The 24,332-nt window shown below is 38.7% G+C and overlaps 2 protein-coding genes across 2 annotated transcripts in view; both read right to left on the bottom strand.

Annotated features, from left to right (window-relative positions):
* Positions 1-480: 480 nt before the first annotated feature.
* LOC146315088 (uncharacterized) lies at positions 481-16,772 on the bottom strand. Its single transcript, XM_084736526.1, has 5 exons — positions 16,761-16,772; positions 15,192-15,239; positions 13,719-13,778; positions 13,455-13,580; positions 481-709 (listed from the first exon to the last, which is right to left on the bottom strand). The coding sequence occupies exons 1-5, from the start codon at positions 16,770-16,772 to the stop codon at positions 488-490; spliced, it is 468 nt and encodes a 155-aa protein (XP_084592652.1). The 3' UTR covers positions 481-487.
* The window catches only part of mlip (muscular LMNA-interacting protein), a 27,458-nt gene continuing 19,663 nt past the window's right edge, over positions 16,538-24,332 (bottom strand). Inside the window, exons 3-8 of the mRNA XM_084735866.1 lie at positions 21,630-21,767; positions 19,632-21,203; positions 18,776-18,847; positions 17,415-17,492; positions 17,248-17,331; positions 16,538-17,157 (exon numbers count right to left, since the gene is read on the bottom strand). Of these exons, the coding sequence (XP_084591992.1) occupies positions 17,017-17,157; positions 17,248-17,331; positions 17,415-17,492; positions 18,776-18,847; positions 19,632-21,203; positions 21,630-21,767 (2,085 nt within the window). The 3' untranslated portion in view covers positions 16,538-17,016. The remainder of the gene's footprint in view (positions 17,158-17,247; positions 17,332-17,414; positions 17,493-18,775; positions 18,848-19,631; positions 21,204-21,629; positions 21,768-24,332) is intronic.

Genomic DNA, 24,332 nt, shown 5'->3' with positions numbered 1-24,332 from the left:
GATATCATTTTTGTCAGTCTCTTTGCACAATGTCATATACGTAGCCATCAAGTGCACATTATAAGACCCTTCTGTAGGGTTCTTGCTCTAAAAGAAAACATTAAAAACATTAAAAAGTCATCCAGAAACAGCCTGTGGTAACTCAAACAAACCTACTGTCTACAGCTGATAAAATCTGCCAACAACAGGTGTTGTTTCAGACAGCAAATTTACCAGCTTTTGTTTAGCAGAGGTAAATTTGCCACCGGTTATCACTGTAAACTGTGAATGAGTCATGTGCGAATGGAAAGCTTGATAGAAACAGGAGCAGTAACTATGCATGCATTTTTTTATCATCTCTGTAAGGTCCATCTGCACATGGATATGCACTCATTTATGATTTTAGGTATGGTGCAATTAACTCGTCATTCCTCCTTTAACGGTGTAATGATTTTCAATATTGATTGTTTGATTGATCAATGAAAAAATAGAGTTAAGAGTTAATGCTTTAAATATGAGTCTCAAAAGCTTCCATCCGTCTGTGCGTTGGACTGAAACATGCGGAAGCATCTTTCACAGGGTGACTGATGTGGTCTTCAGGCTCTGTGATCTGCAGGTCACACACCAAAAGCGGAGCTCTTCTTTCAGGCGTATTCTCCTCTCTTAGTGTTTGACCTCTTGAACTCGTATAAAAATCTCTTCTTGCCTCTTGAAGACTCCTATTTTCCACCTGAAACAGAAAAGGGCACAATGATTTCCAAGTTCATAGATTTATTTTAATAGAGCAGCAATTACGATCATGCAGCTCCCAGCGGTTTGTAGAAGGTGATTTCCATCTAGACTCCCTATTTAGACTGATTTCTGCCCACTGTGAAATTGCTTTAAATTAGTTCTCCCTGAGGCTGCTTGGGGTTTGCAGTGGGATGAATATTCATTGTGTATTTAATCGTAAATGACAATTATCTCTCTGGATTGAATGGTGACTTCCATCACCTGCCCCTTATTTAATAATTTGTTCCATTTGTATTAAAAAATAAAAACTGAGATGTGCTGTTGAGGTCTTCTACACATCTTAATAATCAAACACATATGGATATATGAATAAATGCATTATCATGTGATGTTTAGGAGCATTTATTACTATCATTCTCTTCAAAAACAAAATATTTGAAAGAAAGCATCCTTTCAATCCCTCTGCTGTACAGTATTTCTGCTGTTTAGCTTTTACTGTAGACACAACTCTTTGAAAACTATCAGTTCTCTGCCTTAAACAAATACTGCATCTTTTTGAAATGATCTTATTTTCTCACAGATGTTCGATGAAAAGACTTATCGATTTCTTTACTCCACACCAGTCAGAAACGGTGCTTAACAAGCTATTAGTTTGTGCATTGGAGCTGTGCTGACCTGAAGCTGCTGAAAGTTTTCTCTATTGACTGGCTTCCACTCTTTTGTGCAGAGAAACTAAAGATATCCTGGACAGATTTTTCTGCTGAAAAGACAGCAAAATGCCAGCATATTTATTTAACCATACACTTGTGTAATTGTATCACTCCAGAGTCTCGTGAATGCAGACAAGCATGAATGTTTTCAAACACATTTGTGCAAAACTGTTTACTATGAAAACATTCAAGCCAAAATAAATGATTATTCCTAAAAGACTAAATCATTTCCTATTCAGTGCCTTTGAAGTAGATTTGTGAAATGAACATGATATGTCATAGATTAAGGAAACACGCTAAGTTGATACAAAGGTTTGTCCGACAACAGTACAACAACAACACAACACTTAACTAACAGTTATAAACAGCTGATCAACTTACTGTGTAGCTTGTTATTGTCAAAATATAATGTTGTGCTTGTCTTGCACTCCTGTTCAGTGTCCCTGCTGCCTGCAGGCAGCCTGCCTGGCCTTCGAGTTACAGGATTGATCTTGTGTGCTCTGTGTATATTTTATTGTTGTTTATGTTGTCTGACTGGTCAAGGACACAAACTGTAGTCTGGTACATCCACCACCAAAACACTCACTTCTGCAGATGGTGCATGTTCTTACTTATCAGTCTTGTGTTTTACTCCTGAAAATTTATAGCAACTAGCAGAAACACACCACTACCTTATATTAATTACAGATTTTTCTGAGTTTAATATTGTTGGAAACATTTTGGATAATATGAATACATAACTCAACAAAATACACAGGTGTAGACATTTTTAGACTTTTTTTTTAGACGTTGGAAGTTATAACTTCTAGGATTTGTATAAATGTGGGTATGGTGCATTAACTCTGGACTACTCAGTTCATTTACACACAGTTGTAAGTAAGCAGAGAAACTTGTTCATAAGTTGTAACATTTTTTTTTTGTCTTTACTGTTTATTATTACTGCATTTAATGCTCCTGGTTGATATTTAACAGAGCACCGCAGCAGTCAGAGAAACAAGTCACCAGCAGGATAAAGGTGGATCTGGATTCTGGTGTTGAATATAATCCTCTTGATCAAACACAGTGCTTCTCTCCTTTTGTTTTGTTGTTTTTTTGTTTTGTTTTGCAGCTCGGTATGAGCTTCAGGTTCACATTTCCTCTACCAAGGCAGATAGAGAAAGCACCTTTGACACATATGTGTTCAGACTCACAGGACCTGCCTATCAGTAATTCTTTATTGTTAGCTTTGTGTACTGAGTGGGATGTGAAAACTTTCTTCCTATGTGTGAGGTGTCCTGTGGAGTTTGATGGTAAACAAACAAAAGTTGCGTGGACTGGCAGACGCAGTGGGGGAGTAAGTGGGAGCTGTGCCCCTGTGTTGAATGAATAAAATGCCACAAAAGTGTCTTCTTGGTTGCTTCTATGGTATGGTATGGTTTGGTATGGTTGTCCTCTGTAGCGTAGCCCATTGTCCAAGACATGATAAAAGTTATGAGCTTATTGTAGTGTCCACATGTGGAGGAGATGAGGTAGATGGGTGGGTATGGGTGGGATGTAGCTGTGACATAAAGTCAAGGCTACATCCATGACATAAAGTCAAAACAAAGAAACAAAAAGGTGAATAAAGCTGCAGAGGTCATTTAAGGTCTTTCTCTCCTTATTAAATTTGTGTTATATTACCCTTCTAGGAGCAAGAGTGATAGGAACCTTTGTTTTCTTTGTCTCCTTCAAATTAATTGACTGATCTTTTGACATCGAGGTTGTTTTTCTTCCCTGCCTTCGACAATTCTCTTGTCAAATAACACGCACAGTGACTCTTAATTCTTTAGCCAGTTTCTCTCTGTAACTGAAACACATCCTCGAAATATAGAGATTTATATCTTATTACATTTCTTGTTCAATCTGCCACTTATGAATATGCTATCCAAGTATGTGACTCTGAAGTGACTAAAATAAAAACATGTTGAGTTGTGATGGGTTCAGGAAATTGCTAAACAATTCAGGCAGAAACATTTATATTACACTTTTTTGGTGCAACAGATGGTTATATTTTTTTCCACTTGATGTGTGGCAAAGTTATATCAAAGCAGGAAAAAGTCAGCAGCATAACAAAACAGCTCCACAGAGAAAAATAAACCCAGAAGATATGACTGACATATGATTAATACAGTTCCAGTCAAAATTCTTCTCATTCCATGTTTATTTTTATTTTTTGTTATTGATATTTTTGTACATTATAGATTAATACTAGAGACATCAAAACTATGAAATATGGAATTATGTTGTAAGTGAAAAATGTGTCTTCAGTGCAGTGTGCGAAATACCCGTCAATATTCGGGGGGGTCCCCATCTCCCGATTGTTGCGCAATACCGATCTAAATTTTCTCAATATGCAGTAGGTCTATAACATTACAATATTTAATGGATGCAAGCCAAGACAATCAGTCTATAGCCTACGTGACAGCACACAGGCACACACTTAACAATTTTTGATAATCCCATAGTATTCGCAAAGCAACACTGACATAGGATTTGCATTGGCTAAAGTTGTATGGATGCACGTTGTTTTATACGGAGCCCCTCTGGTGACATTGGATGAAAAAAAAATAATGCGTGGCCACGCATTACTATCTCGTGACCACGCATTATTTTTTTTTTCATCCAATGTCGCCATAGGGGCTCCGAGTCTCTCGCTAAGAATTACTCCATGCCTTGCCACAAGTGACTGAAGTATGTCACTGTAATTCATTCCTATATTAAAATAAAATGAAATTAAATCAAACTTGTCCATGATAAAACCAACAGTCTGCATGGGATGACTACAATAACTATCTCGTGACCACGCATTAACTATCTCGCGACCACGCATTAATTATCTCGTGGCCGCGCATTAACTATCTTGTGGCCACGCGTTATTATCTCGTGGCCACGAGATAGTAATGTGTGGCCACGCATTACTATCTCTGGTTTAGCTTTCGCTTGCTTGCCATTTTTAGTATGACCAGTATGACTTCTCAACGTTACGTCTTTCTTCTGTTTGGTGTGCACATGGCTAATTTGCATACACACACAGGACTGGCTGGCTCCGTTTGGCAAAAAATATTTGTGAGTATTTTTTTTAATTCTGAATACTGGACATGGTGAGCTTAAAAACATTTTAGTGACCATTAGTGACAATGAAATATTTCTTTTGACAAAATTTGAGACCCCCTTCAAATTTTGCTTTTGAGGCTTTCCTTGGTCTCATGGGTTAATCGGGGGGGTCGGACCCCCCTGGACCCCCCCGTATTTCGCACACTGCTTCAGTGTGCAAGAGTCTTTCTGCTTTTCACTGTTGACCCAAAACTGAGAGCAAAATTGAGAGCTGAGATGCTGCCACAATTAGAATAAAGAAGGAAAACAGAAAGCAGACCAGAAAAGAGGCAGATACCTTTTTCCTGTTCTATTTTATTTCAAATAGATTTTACTTTAGCTCATCAAAGGACTTATTTTCTTTTGCAACTCTTGTCTTTTCATCTCTATGTGGGTTGAAAGATTATGGTCTTGATGTAACACCAGAGGAATTACATAACTGTTTACAGATGGCATGTATCAATGTTATCTTTATTACCAAAAAGTGTCATTTTTTTGGTATTATGCAAGAGCAGCCATATGCATTGTACATATGACAACCAGATGGATTTTGCAGTATGTTACTGGGTTGTGACGGTTCACGCAGATGGCACAACCCTGTAATGAGAAGGCAGTTTTGTTATTTTTTATTTTTAAAATTCAATGTTAGAGCAAAGAGATCCATACTTTCTACTAACAAATAAAGACACATTTATTAATATAATTAGTGGAAAATATTTTGCTTGAGGCATATAAACAAAAATCTTTCCCTGTTCACGTCAAACTACGGCCTGCAACTTCACTGTAGATTAACTTCACCAAGATGTTTTTAGTTGTTGTTGTAGTGAAGAGATTTTAAAAAACCTAAACATTCAGAGAAGCAAAAAAGCCATTTACTGATTCATTTTCAGCTTAGTAACACACTGCACAAACAAACAATACGCATGTTTCATGTTATTAATCTTAATTATCAATGAATTTGTATCCCACTGCTTCACAATATGCTGCTCATTGCCACATAATTTAACAGGGAATAGAAAAGTCACCCAGTAGTGAAATTAAATAAATTAATTTCATTCTGGGTTATTTAAAATAAGTCTGTGTTTCACCTGCTGTGATAAAACAGTTCTGGAGTCTAAAAAAACAGCATTACTTTACAACGATACAAAAATAAGAATATTTATCATCCAGTCAAAGAACAAAGAGAAATTAATTAATAAAGGTTCTGAAATACTCACATCATAGGTAGAAATCTAACCAAGTCCAGTCACAGTAAGTGACTTATCTAAAGCATTAAATAATACTTGATACCAAAGTGAGTCAACTATGGCAACATCTGGATGAAATACACACAGCTGGCAGAAGTTGGTCTTAAAAAATAACAACTCTTACTTTAACATATTTTGTTTATTGCTTATTGCAACTGCTACTGCATCTTCCACCACTGAAGATTACTTCAACAGTGCAGATGTGTCACTCAGGTTAGGGAACATAAAACCAAAATAACCATGAATAGCATGATAGCATCAGCAAACTCTTATTTGTTGATTTTTGCTATAAGTCATATTAATTTAACATTGTTTCACTTCATATATTCATCCTCGGCCACCCCCCACCCCCCAGTTTCAACAAAAAAATTAACACAACAGTTTGCAGCAGTCTTTTTGAATTATGACAACTTCTAATGCACCAAAAAATCACACTGAGTCAGGGGAATTAACTTTTCCTCATAGCATAGATACATTTATTACTCAGTTATTCGTGAAAATAGTTATTCCAGTTAGTATTTCTACATATTTTAAAGGATGTTTAACATGTTCTGTACTTAATTATTGTAAGTGTGAAAATAAGTTTTTAAGTTGACAACCACATGAAAAATTAAGTTTCTTCAGGTCTTGTAGACTCAGTCATAGGTGTTTGAAGTATGTTTAGTGAGAGGATTTGAAATCCTTAACTCATGGTGGAGATTAAAATAAATTATCAAGCCAATACCATTACTTTAATTTAGTCCTAAATCTGTAGATATAAACAGCTCATTCTAAGGTACATAAACACAACAATTCTAATTTTCAGGTGATTAGAAACTAATGAAAACATACTTATGAATATCAAATTCTATATTTTCCATCTGCTTCTAAATCCTCCTTAAACCTACATACTGCACCACTAAGCAAAAATGTTAGCCAGTATCACACAAGCCGGTGAATGATATGTTTTGTAAGAACAAAACAGCATCAACAGGATGCAAATTAAAATTCCAGCACCCTGAATTAACATTAGCAGAAATGAAATAATGATCACCTCTCTGCACAATATCGCCTGCAATGAATCAAAGCTCCGAGGTTAAGTGATGACAAGAGGATAACCCACGCTCAGTTGACTGAGCCAAGATAAGGGGCAAATTGCATCACACACACTGAATATAAATGTTAAAGCTCGTCGTTCCTCCCTAGCTCGCCGCATATTAATTTGTTCCACATCACAACAAACCAATTACAAAGCCAAAAGCCAGGGTGGCCTTGGAAATAAGCTGCCATCGGTCTCTGCTCAGAAATGCTGCTATTGTTTATTTGTCTGGAGGTAAATGGCTGTCTGTCAGAGGGAAAACAGTGTTTTCAACGTCAAACAGGTCAAAAACATTGACGAGTTAAAAACCTCTCCGTTGTGGAAGATTGCTGAAAGCGTGTTCTCACTGACAAGCTTATGGTTTAAGTGTTTGCAGTCTCATCAGCTCCTTGTAAATCTGAAAATCTTGTTCTCGACTGAAAATCATCAATTTGACCTTGACATTTAATGAGTCACATAGTCAACAAATGGACACGCTCACACTATAATTGTGCCTATAGCTCAGTGTTACACGAGGAGCCTAACCTTTCCTCACTCTGGTGGCCTTCAGTATTAATTTGATAGTTACACTGGGAGTACTAATTATTTGTGGTCTCCTGTCACAATGTGTGAAAAAAGTGCTTGGAAATGGAAACTGGCACCATTAGGGGGTGTGCACTGAGATAAATGTTTATAACCCTATTGTTATAACCATATTGTGAAACAATTATGTGCAAACTCAGTAACTAACACAAATAAAGTGAGAAAATGCAAATCTTGCTCCAGATGCTGCAGGGCACTATCATTAATTCTGTTGTCGTTGCATTGCAGCACCAGTCCAGACAAAACCCCTGTGTGCTTTTGTCTGACATTCAAATGTGCATACTTAACCACCTCTCATTTCTGTATATGAGGAAAAATTTTACTGATAAACTGCAACACATTCATCTATTTTCCTGATGCCGCTCCAAACCTGTTTTCCCCTCATCATCTGAAAAAATGGAGCTGTTACTGAAAGTCTGTGTGTCTGAGGCAGAGTAAAGAGTAGTTAATGTGAAGAGTTTCTGTAATTTAAGGCTTTGTCTGTTAAAAGTTTCTACTGTCTTAATTAAGGGTTCTAAAATGGTTCTGAAGGGCTGGGGTTCTACCCAGAACCATTTGCTTCTGAAGAAACCTTTTTTGAAGAAAGTGTTCTTCATGGGTTCCTTGTAAGACAAACGGCTCTATCTTACGCTGATCTAAAGCGCAAGTTGACAGCACAAAATGCAATGGATTTAATTTATTCATGGCGTGAAAGAAAAGAAAGTCAGCTCTCATCACCAACAAAGAGAAAAGATTTTTAAGAGAGGAGACAGGTATCCTGGTTCGAGAAGTGAAAGCACGAGAGCACACAATATATTGAGCTTGCAGGGCGCCTGCATATACCGGTTTAATGTATAAATACTGTAGTTTATTTTATATTAACATCCACCTGGCTGCTGGCGGCTGCCATCCTCCTCATCCTTTCTAGATGAAAATCTCAGAATATAAAAGGATGGGTGGGTTCTATATGAAAGTTATGGAATATAAAAGGGTCCTCAGCAGAATCCTCTGCGTGGGTTCTGGATGGAACCATGGGAATGTAAAAGGGTTGTCACTAGAACCCCTTTGGTGAGTTCAAGGTATATTCCAAGAGTTTCATCTCTGAGTGGGTTCTACATTAAATCCTTGGAACATATAGGGGCTCTCGATAGAAGCCCCTGGATGGGTTCTGGGTGAAATCCATGGAATATAAATGGGTTCTCAATAGAACCCCTGGATGGGTTCTAAGTGAAACCCTTAGAAGGTGTAACGGTATGAATAGAACTCTCAGAGAGGCTTCTGGGTGGAACCTTTCACAGATAGTTCTAGGTATAACCTTTCTAGGTAGGTTCTAGCTAGAATACCCTACCAGGAATCAACAAGGGTTATCCTAAGGGGACAAGCCAGAGAACCCTACATGGTTCTAACTACCACTTTTATTTCTAGGAGTGTGGTTACAAGGATCTCAAACAACGGAGAAAAACAATGAAATCCTCCTTAACCGCTTTAAGCACAAATGCTTCACCGAACACTCTGCTTACAGGTGAAAATGTCCAGCTGAGCAGAAGCAGCTTTTGAAAACTCTCTAGTTTAAGACATTTGACAAGTAGAGGTTTGGAGACACGCCAGAATCTAAGCAGCTCATGAAGCAAAAGGATTCGTCCTCTCAGAGGATTTGACAGCCGGCTAACAAGACAGGTGAAAATCGAACAAGAGGAGGAGAGAAGGTAAAACGGCTGGCTGCAATTGACGAACTTTTCCCAAAAGCAAACAAATGAAATGATGTTCGACAGCAGTGCCAACACAGCTACACTGCATGGCTGTAGGTCAAGAAACAGAAGATATCCAATTTCTTTTAGTTATAATGAAAACAGGAGTCTGTTAATCTAATATAACAGAGAGCTTGAAGCTAAATATCCTGCTGATTTTGTCCTTAGATGAGACAGCTTCAGTGAAATAGATGGATGGAGGCAGTCAACATTTATCAAACATCACATCCATCATTTTATTGAGGATTTTATTCATTATACCTAATAGATGTTTGGAGCAATCTCAGCAGAGATGAATGAATGCTGTGATGAAGATTAGAGCACAAACTCAGTTTAAGTTGATGGATGACATTTTCCAGATGCTGCACTTTTTATGTGAAGATGTATTGTCATCATCATTTTGTTGTTGCTGTTTACATGCGCCCTGTTGCATATATTCACAGAATGCACCACAGAATTATTTCCTGGGTGTATAAGTGTATATGTATATATGTGAGAGACTGGTGCACTGTAACAAATCTCCAGAGATGTCAGCTAAGAATTCTGAAGTACATAGAAAGGCAAAGTCTCTCCCCTTCTGATGGACCACTGAGGGACCGCTTCTGAAAAAATATGAATGGCAGTTTGTCAAATAACTATTACCAGAACAAAACTCCCTTTGGATGCTGCAACCTTTTTTCTGGACCCTCTCCTGACCTTTGAGACTTTTGGCCCCGTATGCCAGCCTTTTCCACTGCACTCATCCCCTGATCCCTGTTGACACTCTGCTCCCAGCCATTAAAAATATCATGTGCAAAGGGTGCAGTTGGAGGGGATGTGATGAAAGGTACATGGCGCATATCCAAAAAAAGGCCTCTAAAAAAATAGTGCAGTAATAATAACATTTGAATACTACTGAAGTATAGAAATATATATGTCAAGTTGAAGGGTAAAAAAGAAATGAAAAGGAAAATCTCCCTACAAAACCTGAGGTGTTGATGACAGTAGAGATATGAGCTGATATTATACTCATCTTGAATCAAATCTGCATGAACAACTCAATCGTTCTCTGCCAGATGAAGTCTGTTTTGAAGCTCATACTGCATCACTTTTTATTATTTTCTTCATTTATTTTGGAACTTCCTTACAAACAAGGACAGCTGTCTCACATGAGATGGCACCTGAGTCAAAACAGTAAAATTAATATTCTTTCAAAGTGGAAGCTGTAAGATTCCAAATATGAGCAATAACTTCAAGTGTTACAGGTTCTCATTATTTATAATTTGACTCTCCTCCTCCATGTTTTCTTGGCGCTCTCCTCTTCTGAGGCAAACCACTACTTTGACACCATCACGACTTGCCAACTGCAATTTATGCTTCTTTTTAGACATGGTGTAAACCTTAGTCTTTTAAGTCTAATTAGTAGCACTGGATTTCAAAATGAAGGATCTGAAAGTACAATCTTGCAATCTTACGATTTCATTTAGCAGAGGATTTTGTCCAAAGTGACGTACATCTCAGAGCTGAAGCAAAGTAAAAAGTAAAACTGCAGAGTATTATTTAATTTAAAAATGAAATGTAAGTATTAAAAACACAGATAACAAATACCATGTGTAAAGGCCGGCTCCCTAAACATTTTTGCGGATCTAACCGGAGGGGACGAATGTTCACTGGAGGAATGGTTGGACACACAAATACACAAACTATTACTAGTACTATATTGTTTTCGGTTAATACTACTTGGATAAATAGAAACTTGTAACACTTGATAATAAGCTGTAAATAATAATCAAGCTAAAGTTAATTTTATTTAAAAAAAAAACAAAAACTAGGTAAAATGGATAAGAAGAGAGTTTCTCTGAGCACCATGTGTAAATTATCTAAAAAGTTCCTTGGCTATGATTATTTTTGGAGCCTAAAAAGAAGAAAGCATTACAACATTTCTACTTGAAAACCCTGATCTTCACTGCGTCTATTACTTCTTTTGTAAGGCAGTACATTATGAACCATCATTGAGTAACCTTCTCTGTTGGACGGCACTTGATGTGATCAGTCATTTGCTGTTATATCAGGAAAGTAATCAGCGTTGTAACTCAATGATAATCTTAAGTTACATCATGTTCAAATTATCTCTTCAGAAGAGACTTTAAAGCCCCCCTTTTCCCTGATATGTCTGGAAAACAAATTGTTGAGCTATTACTCATAATGTTGAGTAAGATCTCCCAGCAGGCATGTTTATGTTTTTATAACACTCAATTATCTCTTTCACTATTTATCACCACTGAACAGAACATTATTGTCTGGGCGGCTGTACGCCTCATCTCATTCACAGTGAATAACAATAAAAACACACCCCTCAAATCCACCTGAAACGGTCATTCAGTCATTATATATATTACAGATATAAAACACCGCCAGCTGCATGTCTCTCATTCAAAATCCACTCACTGACATTTAAGTACATGATGCTTCATATACATATATATATATATATATTTATATATATATATATATATATATTTTTTTTTTTTTTTTTTTTTTAAGACTAAAAGGCAAAGTGGATTTGCTATTTAAGCCAAGCACAGAAATTAAATTATATTCTCTCTGTTTTTAATTAACTCTGAACTCAACATGTAATTTATTTATTTATTTTATTTAATATTCATCTTCATTGTCTGAAGACGAGTAATAACAGCAAATGCCACCAGTTTAGGCACAGTGCTGTTACGGTGCTTCTTCTGTTTTCTCAGAAAGAGCAAATAATTAACCCAGCTATAAATACTATGAAATGCCATATAGCAGGGAATATTAAGTGACCTTATAAGGTAAAGTACAATAATGCTCATTTTATGTGCAGTTACTGCAATTACTCATAGGATTAAATAATCTTTAAAGTGGCATTATTAATGTGAGTCTGACGTACACATGTGCTTCTGTTTTCAGTCAATCTGTCACACTGAGACCACTGAGGTGGAACTGGTTTCACACTGGGACAACCAGTCTGACTTAACTGACCCGCTGACATACGCGGCGCAATACTCTTCCAACACCTCTCACCCAGACTGGCAGGTAATACGCAGAAATGGTGAAATATTAACAAAGACATGGTACCTTGTTAGTGTTTACTGCTGTATCCAGGAGGGACTGTGCCACTTGATAATAAGGCCGCATTTGTAGAGAGTTTGTAAACTGGAATTAATCATGTTTTTGGTGGTTATAGATTTTTAAAAAAAGTGGAAAATGGACAAATTCTAATGATCGGATTGCATTTTAGGAACATGCACACAATGGATATCAGGAGTCAGATACGTGGAGCGGTGTGATTTTGCAGAGCATGTCAAGTTCATTGTGCCTGTTTCACTGAGCGTGAGAACTTCAGATATAAGTTATGAGATTTGTACTCACCATCAAGTGGCTATTTGGACAAACAGACGTCAGTATATGAGGAAAAAAAGGTTTATGAAGCTGGTGGGCGAGAGGAAATTGATTTTTAGAATACTGCATTGATTGCTCTATCTCTCTCAATGAATCCTGATGTGGATATCTATTCCTTTGCAGCCTTCAGCAAATCATGAAGCAGTGAGTTCCTGTTAAATTATGAGTTTGAGTCAAACTTTCAATCAGTCATCATTATGGACATTCATATTCCATTGCATGGAGCAATAATGCCTGATGAGGAGTTCTGATGTATGAAAATAACCACCAAGGAAGAGCTGAATGACTTTTTATCGACTCCACAGGCAAAAAGAGAAAGAAGTTATTTGTTTCTTAAAGCATGTTATCAAATGAACCCATGATTGGCTCAGTTTTACTACAGAGATAACTGACGACATCCAACCATAACTTTCCTGAGAGAGAATATTCCAACTTACAAACTTTTTGCAGAATTTAACTGTATTTGTTCAGCAAATAGAGCAGGTATCATGTGACTGAAGTGTGTTTTTGCTTAAGATAGCCATTAAATATGGTCAAAAATATGGTCTGGAAAAGTGATGCCTAAAATAATATATACTATAATATGGACAGCAGAGAAGTGGATCATAGTTTGATGAGTTTCTTTAGTTACTTTTTGCCCTGAAAACTTGTCAAAGTCTGAGTCAGCTGTGACTGTCATGAACTTCACGAGACAGTTCTCTTCTTCTTCTAACAGTCACATTTTAAACCCATGAGGAGTGTGAGTGATACAAAGAGGCAGATTTTGATAACTTGGTGTCACTTAAAATAAAACTGAAACCTCACTTCGTGGGTTAGGAAACATAAACAGGCACAGATTCCTGCACTGCAATATGAACTAATGCCACCAACATACCTTTTTGTTGTCAGTTAAGGTTTTCTTGACGTCAAACTGTCTGAAGGGGTTTGGATGAAATTCCTCTTCATCCTCCACCCTCAGTCTTGGAATGGCCGTCATTGGACGAATAACCCCGGGCTTTGTCTGGACAGATGGATTCAGAGTTTGACAGCACAGAGGGATTCATCCCCATGAGTACCTTTCAAAGACACTTTACACTGTCAGTGTTATGGAAGTTGCGACAGGAGCCTAAATTTGATCAAATACTAACAGAATGTGCACCTTTTTAGGATCCATACATCTTTCCACACCAGTCGATGGGTGCAAGCTGCATAAAGATGCCTGAACAAACGAGGTGGAAGAAAAACATCAACATAGTTATTAGTGTCTCTCACAACTGAAATATTGATAAAAGGAAGCATTTGAAATACTGCAAGTTTTATGTGAAGACAAGCAAAAGTATGAAATGATAGAGCCTCAACTCTGTATTTTTTATTTTTTATTCATTTATTTTATTTTATTTTTTACTTAAAGGGAAAGGTCAGATTATTTGAAGTGGGGTTGTATGAGGTACTTTTTAATAGTCAGTCTATTACCTACAGAAGATGGCGGTCAGTATGTCCTGTCTTTAGAGAAGCAGCAGTAGTAGGAAGCTAAGCAATGCACTGCTATAGAAAGTGTTCTGGTCACTTAAAAAAGTTTCTATCAGTGCATGTGTACACTATATGTAGAATATTTTCAACACTTTACCTTGCTGTCAGAGAGTCTTTTCTGCTGGGAAATGGAAGTTATCGTCATCTTCTGTAACTGATACTCTGATAATCAATAAATACATCATACGACCCCAATTTTCCAAACTATCCCTTAAAGCCAGTGGTTCCCAAACTGGGGGGGTGGAAATATAGAGTGAAACTAAGTTGAATTAATTGGATTTATGTAGAGGAAATGAACAAACAAGAGTTTGCTGATGCTATCGTGCTAACCTTTATTTCACTAAAATTAAACTTAAATCCTGTTTTTATCAGTTGCGTCCTCGATTATTGTTAATAATTGTGGGATGGTGGGGTGATGTGAACTTGGGATGTGAAATCCAAATACATTTGTGCATAAAACATGAGAGAAATAGCAGAAAGCAGGATCTAGAAATAAACAGACAAAAAAAAAAAAATAGTTTGTTATTAAGTGAGTTTTATAGTGCCAGACATTCATTAGCACTTTTCCAGTGTGCCTTTCCCTGTGGCTTTGACAAAAATTAAATGGAAAGCGCTATTAAAAATCGTATTTTTTCTTTTTTTTAACATTTTAAATTTTATTTATCATTGTTGTTGGCCTAAAGAGACAATTACATACACCAACTGTAAAAATATGTGTCTATACACAGAATTTTAAAAATGTTTTAATATTTTATTGTCTATTGCTACAGCTCAGTGCCTTTTCCTCTAAATTTTCCTGGTGGCTATTCATGAGACTCATAGGCTGAATCCAAGAAAAAAAGAGAAGTTTCAGAGAAAAGCGGAGAATTTAATAGTTGCACAAAGATTTTTCAGTTTATATTTAGGCAAGAAATGACTATTTTGAGAGTAAAGGTTGCAGACCCCTGCGATATACCCACATTCAATGAACTTGTTTTGTACCAGCTTTAAATTTTGAATAAGCTCTTAATATGACCAAACTGGGCTGCCACTTTGGGCATGTGAGAATAAAATCCTGAAAATATTTTTCCCTGTACTTCAACAGACTCAGACTCTTACTCACATATTTGGTTTCACGCCCCAAGGATTTTGGAAATGATGAGTTGTTCTGCTGAAAGTGAAAGAGAAAGAAAGAAATGAAATAAATCACCAGTTACAGAAGTATCATCTGGTGGGAAAATGAAAAGAATTCACATGTAAATGATTGATCTACTATTTGAAATATGTGTCTTTTAAAAATGACAAAGAAATCATTGGTGAACACAACTCATGGTTTCACTGAATGTGTCACTAGATAGTGAGAACCTAAAACAAAATTGTTTTCCCTTCTTATGTAGTTTTTTCCTGAGTTTAAGTGTTAAATTTTCTCTTCTGCAGCAGTAACTTTCTCTTTTCCTTGTCAGTGATTAAAATTCAGATATGTTCATCACTCTAATCTGGACCATCTAAATTCACACTCTTGTCAAAGGGATAACAGAGTGAACTTAGTCCATTTTACACACACACACACGCACTTGTTTTCTCTGGAAACCATAAGTCCTTTGATGAATAATGAACAGATGTCTTTTCATTTCTTGTGCTGATGATTATACAGTCAGAATTCACTTTTATCTTATTTCCAGTTTGTGTTTCAGTAAAACACCACACAGGGAACTTGTTTCCGTGGCCTGGACATTACATTTTTGTATTTCCTGTTTTGCATTTCATTTTACTTTAATGGTTTACAATTTTATTTCCATAACTTTCTGCCTGTTGTTACTGAGAGATGTGAAAACTACATCATGGGAGGCAAAGCATCCAGAGTTGTGCTTGTGACGTTGTTTCACGTCGTTGTTGTGCATAAACAACTGTTTAGTCGCAAGAAACTGTCCTTGATCAAACAGACACTTTGTGTGTGAGAGATCTGATGTGAACAGACATTTTTGCGTCGTCAGACATTCAGTCAAATTGTCAGTCTTACTGCAAGATTGGACTACACTCAACACCAAGCAAGTTTTACTTTATTCCTCATTTTATCAATGATTTGTTTTTCATTCAGACATATAAAAGCCAGACAAGTACCTGAGGGAACTGTGTTCTTATCGTAAGGTATTACTTTTTGACTTTGAAACATGCTGTGCTGGTTAATACTCTACAAACTAGTGAGTAGTAGAGTGTTGGTCAAACTAATTTTGAATTCTACCAAACATCACCAAACAAGTTTTAAAAGGTACAAAATATGTATAAATTTCAGACAACCACGAAAGATGACACAGATTTTGTTTTTCTATAATGTTAGAGTGTTAGATCAGAAGATTGAAGCTACTCTCATATCTGTTTGCTCAATAGGAAACTGGAGCAACAGTTTTAGTTAGCTTAGATTAGCATAAAGACAGAAACAGCTACCCGGGCTCTGTTCAGAGGATACAAAACCCCACTACCAGCACATCTAAAGCCCAACTGGCCCAACTGGCCCACCTGGAGAAGTGCTCTCTTGCACAGATTTTAAAGGAGCACATCTGCATTTTTCATATAAACGTCAAAATAGTGTTGATGGTAAATATAGTTAGCTGAAGTAATAAAGTTTTCCTGCTCACAGACCCATGCAGCAGTGCTTACATGTACCAGGATACATTGTGGGTGAGCTTGTTACTTGCATGCTCATGTTGCCGTGCTTTCACCATCCTGGCCTATAGCTATTACTTTGTTGGCCAGAACATACCATCAGGTCACCAAAATATTCATCTAGCTTGCCTCCCTAGCTACTTACAGGTGGAGGCTAGAAATCCAGGCTGAAATCTGCTTGTAGCAGAACCAAAACATTTACCATCAACACTGAGGTTCCCTTTAACAAATGGTAAGAGTGTGAGTAAGACTTTTGTGTACACAGAAAAATTAGGTCATTTACCTCAAGACATGAAAAACAGGAGAGAAAACAAAAATGCTGGGCTCAGATTTTTGTCACATGCTGTTAAAGAAACACACTTTACCTGCAGACCAGCGTTGGGAGTTGATGACCTGGAGGACTGCAGTGATCGGGATGTCTTGCTCTTAAAGGTTGAAAGAATAAACCCATTAAATCACGTTTACTATTTAATGGGTTGTATTTTATTTAATATGATGTCATCACTTGCACTCACCTCTGGAATGGAATTTGCCAGTATCTCATCAATAACTGCATAAAGTTCCTCTGACTGTTGCCGTAGTTGAGCAGGTGAGCACATCTGTAGGAAGCACAGCATTACTGACATCAGCGGCCTGTGGTGTGACGTGCAGTGAAAACCAGCAGCGATGTGAGCAGTAATACCTCAGCATGAGTGTCTGTAACACCTCCGTCCAACGTGTCGCACGGAGTGTCTTCTCTCTCTACCTGCTCGTCTATTGCCTGTGACAGCAGAGCAGAGTGAACACAGTGAGCTCCCTGCTGCTTGCTACAAGTGATTATACAGCCATCTTAGACGGCACTGCAACATCTCCTCCAGTCAATTCAAATTCATCCACTCAGTATTCTTCACAGACAACTCACCCTCCTCTGCAGCTCTAAATGTCTCATAGGGCAGTGTGAAAAGTAGCAATTCGTCTGTCTGTTTTCATGTCTATTTGAGGGTGATTTGATATTTACTATATAGCTACAAAACTGATGCTCTTTCAGCTGCAATATCTATGCCCTGTAAATCCTTATTAAGTTAAGATTTTTTGGTCTTTTTATGCCTTTATTTGATAGAGGCAGATGAAATGAAGACAGAAAAGGGGGTGACACGCAGCAAAGAAATCAAATCCATGGCCGCTGCAGAGGACTGATAGCTTGAGCACATAGTGCTTTTGCTCTGCCAACTGAGCTACCAGGGCATCCATAAATCCTTATTAAGTTCTCTTTCATTTGTTACCTGACAAGTTTTTGCAGTTACAAAATGTATGTCTCCAGAAAGCGGTATGAGTGGGGACTTAATTTTTGGAATAGAAAATTACAATTTTTAATGCAAACTTTAAAGCTTATGCATTAATTCCTATTTTACATTCCTCACATAACACTCCACAAAGCGAGAAGTGTCTGTCACACTTACAAGGGCTTCATATGGCTGAATATGTAAAAGGGCAATATGTAACAACTGCACATCCAAGAATGAGTACTGCAGTCCAAATAATGAGGTGGAGCCATAGACGGTATAGTAAATAGGTTGAAATCCAATATACAGTCTATGGTTGAAGCACATTGTTTCCCCCTGCCCCCTCCTCCCCAGGCACAAGGAAGCACAGGGAGGCTGCAGGAGTGCAAGACGAGTGCAACATCGTAAAGGGAATGTGCTGTTTATATGTCCATTGTCTGTGAATGTAAAGTTAAGCATGTTATCCTGAAAACAAAAGCTCACTGCTCTGAAAATACACACTTGAGAGTTTTACATCTACATCTACTCCTTCTGAAAAACCATTAATGATTTCTTACAACTCATAAACTGCATTAATTTGGACTCATTAACATGAAACAAGCAAACAATAAGGAGGATGCTGCAGCTGTAGTGTTGCAGTCGGGGAAGCCAGTATTTCAGTTTAGCATATTATCATATCATGATCATTTAATGATAAATTACAGTAAATATATTGCAGACTTCTCCGGTAAGAGGATAACAAAATGAATTAGTGGGATAAGTGTCACATAAATGAACTCACCTGCTGATCCAACAGAAGAGTGTTTGTGGGAATTGCAGCGAGCGACTTGTAGCTTAATTTAATCTTGTGAGTCTAGAGTTTATAGAAAGAGAAGAGCAGACAATTAATACAAATTCATCCGCAATTCAAATGTCTGCCCTTTACTAGAGATAGACTCTGTAGAACATTTCGTGGAAAGTTATATGTGTTTTAAATTTTCTTATGCATGCTTTATCTCACACTGCTGCAGGCTACTAATCATGCAAGGCAGCCAGCCACACTCGAGAGGCCTGACGTGTGTCGTCTGCTTTCACAGCACTAGAAACCACATCGCGTTGTCACTGCTCAGGTGATTCATCTGACTGACTGTAAATGTCACCAAGAACTTCAGTTACGACCAACTTTTCCACTCTAACAGGCAAGAAAACTAGAGTCCCACATCAACTTGTATATTCCTGCACTACATGAATTGGATTTCTGATGGTTAATATTCAGCTTGTGTGTAGTGTCACTCAACTTCAAAACGCCTGGCCTAGAAACCAGAGTTTTTTAAAGCGCTCATGATGATGGGTTCCCTCTTGCTTCAACATATGACATTTCAGATCCGTCAGTTATTAAAATCCAGCAATGTTCAGTACGATTGAAATCCCTGTGAGGCAAAGATCTATACCAACATCAATACATGATATGGCAAAAACAAACAGATAAACAGAGATCTAAAAACAGCTCCACACAGAGGACAGCACTTGATATCCAGCTATCAAGTGAGTGAAATCTGTTTTTAACTACATAGCATGGGAGAACAGCATGTCACATATTAAATAATGTCCTCAGTTTAAACAAGTCATGCATAATGGCAAGCAGAGCGGCTGGCTACCTTTCTTTTTTTACCCTCCCTGTCAGTGCAGTCTGATATTCCACTCCCCGGCCTTGGGGAGGGTGTTGAGCGCAGAGAGAGACAAGGAGAGGGGCTGAGGTCTCTGACTGGTGGAGCAGGAGAGGGTGTAGGCGTGGGGGAGCAGGTGGGCGACGGCCATCCGGTGAAAATGATGGGTGTGTAGCGGGAAGGGGACAGACAGTGAGCCTTGTGTGATACGGTGGCACTTTTGGAATCAGGGCAGCTCCTCCCTGACTCACACCTTCCTGAGGTGTTTTGTAGAGGAGGGAGGGGTGATGCTGTGTCTGAGCGTGTGACAGGCTGAAGCTGAGGAGAAAAGCGAGGCTGAGATCTCAGCTGCTGAGAAAGCGATTTAAGCTTTGACAGAGATGAATTTGGTGGGTGACTGCATTTCTGGGGTGTCTCTTGTTCATCAATAAGTTTAGAGGACAGGGAGATGAGGTTTTTAACATTGCTATCGTCTGTACCCTTGAGGTGTGTGTGAGTGTTGCTGGGCTTCAGCTTAGGGAACTTGGAAATAGAGGTGTGTTGCAGTTTTTTGGAAGATGCACAGTCTATTTCTTCATACTTTGCTGGAGAAACAGATTTGAAGTTTGAGCAAAACAGAGGTAGCGGAGCTCGGGGTAGTGTGCTGCTCTTGGCTGGTGGGGGTGAAATAACCTGCTCCCACCGAGGCGCGCTGCTTGAGCGAATCTGCTCCGAGCGTCTTTTCACATGAGTTTGAGGACATGCACTGCTGAGCTCATTTGACTGCGCAGGCAGAGGAGCGGTGAGGCACCTATTAGGCTCCCTGTGAACGTGGCTCTGACTATCTATAGATGCTGATGAGGAGAACTGGGAGGAAAACTCCAAGGGAATGGAGGCCACACTGGAGGCTGCTGAGCAGGCATTACAGAAGGACAGGGTCACGGGATTGACAGGCCAGCAGGGGGTGTAAGGCCTCTGCAGAGCAGAGGACAGGACAGGAAGACGGCCTTTTCTCAGGATGGCAGTGAGGAGGGAGAGACGGGTGAGAGGAGGCCGGTGCCGGGGCGGAGGGGACAGGGGACCGACAGATGAGGACAGGCTCTCGCAGGATGAGAAACAGGTTTGAGGGGTGTGAATCAGACTGGAGCCAGGTGCAAGAAAGTGTCTCTTGATCTGGACGACAGCGGGGGAAAAGATGCCAGAGAGGACAGATGAGCAGGGAGAGACAGTGCGGCTGAATGAGGCAGGAGAGACGACAGAGGAGGGCTGCGCAGCGGACCAGCTCTTGTCTTTATCCGAGCCCTCTGAGAGGATGGACTCTCTGGATGAAGCCGGGGTGGGGAACAGATCTGCAGGGCTTGTTCTGTCTTCTGACACAGACGGTCTATTTGCAAAGTAACCCGAGCTAACCTCAGCAAGTCCAGAGGTATCGTGACACCGCTGCTGGGAAATGTCCCTGTGTTTATCAACAGCTGTTTCCATAGAGGCTGTCCCAGCAGCGACGTGGTTGGGCATATTTTCAGCACTGACTAAAAGGGAGGCTTTGGTTTGAGAGAGGCTCATGTGATCCAGTGATGGCATTAGCTGAAAAACAAAAAAGTTTTTATTAAGTTGTAACTTAAGTGTGATTGTACTTTGTCTGACTTTCATTTTAAAGCCAGAGAGAACCTGCAAATTAAAACTGGAATAAGTTAACAAGTGCTGTCAATGTGTGCAGAGAAAAAGCAAGAATTTGATGAAGCCGGTATCTGACACTCATTAAAAAAAAAAAATAGAAAGATCCTATTAAAAAGGACTAGTTGCACATAAGGATCTAATTAAACTGTCAGATTTGAGAGGCTATAAATATCCACTTTCAAAAGTCAGGTATTTTTTAAATTCAATTGATGACAGTGCTTCATTGTGTATGTCAGCTTGATGAGACATATAGATACACAGATATATTGTAATATGTCAAAGCTCTTTGTCAAAGGCTCCACATGACATTGAAAGTGCTCATGCTGTACTCACTTGAAGTTTTGTCCCTGTTTGGATTGTGTTTCCTGCTCCTCCCTCCACAGCGTCCTCGATAAAGACTTTCTCTGCTTTGAAAAGCTCCCCGTCCGACATGGTCTCCCTGGTTGTCTCCTCATGGGACACAGCTAAGTTCTGACAGGAGAAAATGAAGCAAAAGTTTAGGAGGAACTGAGTGAGTGAAACCTGAGAGAACCCGAGGTGAACTTCAGCGAGCCTGTCTGAGCTCAGGGGTGTGCTTGGTTTCACCACACCACATGCCCCGCGCATATAATGTGCATGTACATGTGACACACAGCACATGTCCTGCTGACGCTGGTGTAGGTCAGACATGATTCATGTGCAGAACTCGGGGGGGGGGCACAGTGGGGGGAGGTCTGTGTACACCCACAGCTTTGACGCTTGAAGTGTTAGATATGACAACAAGTAAACATTGTCTCCAACAAGTTTGTTTGGTAATAAGTCAAAACCGGTAGTAAGCTATTGTCACTACCTTTATCTCTTTAGGGCTTGGAACTTATTGTACAAAACTATCTGTATCTCTAAAAATATAACAGCTACAGTTTACAAACTCAGTAGATAGGTTGGAAATTTCACCCACTACTCAGACACAAAAAAATTTACAAATTGGCCTGATGGCGGCGCTATAACAACAAACTTTGCAAAACAAAATTTGGAGCAATAACTTTTGAACCATAAGTTACAGAAACAGAATTATTTTTTTCTTGGATTTTGTGGGTCCAGACGAATCAGTCCATATAAACCATATAAACTATTTTGAATTTTATCTAAATCAGTTTTTACTCCCCTCTACAAGGCAACAAAAACTGCTTGGTTAAAGTTTGGAAAAGTTATTGTGGTTACAGTATATATAGATATAGATATAGATCTTCATCTTTGCATGGCCACAAGAGGTCGCTTGTGAGGAGAACATCAGTATTTAAGTGTTGAAACAATGACCCTTATCAGGGGAATAAATACAAAGTGCAGGCATTGCAGATGCACTGGGGCCTGTGAACTTGGGGGGCCCAAAGACAGTGTGGGCCCTCCAACATTGTGTCATCGGAGAACAGGCCCTTACGAGTGTGGATTGCAAAGAACTCCTGTTGAAGCATATATGGTTCACATTAAGCCTTGAAAAGGCAAATCAATCCCTGCCATTGATTTAATTTATTTTTGGTAAAATAGCAATAATAGAGCAATCTATAACAAAATTATATGCTTAACCTAAATTTTTTTTTTCTTTGGTATTTTTATGGGTAATATGGATGTTCATGTTGTCCAATGTTAAGTCTCTATTTGATCATGTGACAAAATGATGGTAGCTAGTTTAGGTGCAACATCTGTCAAGACTGCTAAGCTGTTGAAGTAGAAATATATTTTTGAGAATTTTTGCTCAGTGCAAGGCTCATGGAATGCATCTGATGGGCTGCTGTGTACCGATCTAACAGGTTCATAATATATCAGATGTGGGTGAAGCCGCTGTGTGTTCTTTGATGTGTCTGTGGTTGGACTGTGTATAGCTGGCCAGTTTTCAGGACATGGTATTGTGTTTTTTAGTTTAACACTGCAGCTCTCTCCTGTCTCTATGTCTGTTGTGTGCCACAGGCTTTATTTTAGTGTCATATCTTGCTTTTATATCAAATATTAGTGCACTCGAGAAGTTACACAGTTTTTTGCACCCAAAAATGCCGTTTGTCAGCAGTAATTTCAGCATCACAGTGAAAAAGACTGCTGCTCTGCTCTCAGGTGCTGATGCTTGTTTGCATTTCAATCATCATGGTTCTGATCAGGGGTGGATTCAGGCTTTCTGAGGGGCAGGGGCAAAAAAATTAAAAAAAACAGCTATATGTATGGTGAAACATTTCCAGTCCCTGCTTTAGATTCAAATTGTTTTATGTGATTTTAGTACAACTGCTGCACCACTGTATAAAAAAAAAATGCACAGGAAACTATTAAACCATTTAGAGGCATGTGGAGGCCAATTTATTTTCTAGGGCAGCTGCAGATTTTATAGGTGGACCTGACTGGCCAGAGCCCACCAACTTGTACAACTGGCTTGTCCTAAATGACTGGGAAGACAATATGTCCTTATCTTTTATTCTTAATTTTAAAAATTAACATTTAAATGCACAATAAAGACCAAAAAAAAATGATTTCCTTTTGAAAAACGTAAAATCACAACAGGCCATTTTACCTTTCCTTAGTCAAGTTACCGGGAATGTTAGGAGCATGTGAATGCGAGGATTTATTTCAATCAAACTAGAATTGGTGATTGTTGTGAGCAGTGGACAGATGAACCGACATGGTTCTGGTGAGTTTTATTTTGTTTCTGTCAAGTATGAATGAAGTGTGATGAGTTGAGTGTGATTAGGCTTGTCTTAGTTCAGTGAAAGCAGGAACCGTGGATTCAGTAGATGTGGGGTGGAGCTGAAACTTCCTGCCTGGCTTGATTGTCTCTAGATTGCCTCGAAAACAGAAACTGTTTCTGTTGAGAGGAATTGACAGTGCAGCGAGCAGCTCTCTCTCCTTTTAAAAGTCAGCATCACTCACCCTGCAGTACAATCTCTCTCTCTCTCTCTCTCTCTCTCTCTCTCTCTCTCTCTCTCTCTCTCTCTCTCTCTCTCCCTCTCTCCCTGCAAACAACTTTTAAACAAAGAATGACTCAGCCTGATCATCCAAACAAATGAATCCCTACAT

This window comes from Lutjanus erythropterus, chromosome 14 (genome assembly GCF_056507025.1).
Source record: "Lutjanus erythropterus isolate fLutEry1 chromosome 14, fLutEry1.hap2, whole genome shotgun sequence".
Lineage (NCBI taxonomy): Eukaryota > Metazoa > Chordata > Actinopteri > Lutjaniformes > Lutjanidae > Lutjanus > Lutjanus erythropterus.
The sequence above is the reverse complement of the archived record's forward strand: the minus strand, read 5'-3'. Positions and strand labels throughout refer to the sequence as shown.

Excerpts from the sequence above, each read along its gene's own strand:
- LOC146315088 (XM_084736526.1), bottom strand. Across the intron at positions 13,779-15,191 it reads TGGGGCGTGAAACCAAATAT|GCATCTTTATGCAGCTTGCA; the intron begins GTGAGTAAGAGT and ends TCGTTTGTTCAG. Across the intron at positions 13,581-13,718 it reads GATGTATGGATCCTAAAAAG|ACAAAGCCCGGGGTTATTCG; the intron begins GTGCACATTCTG and ends CCATCTGTCCAG.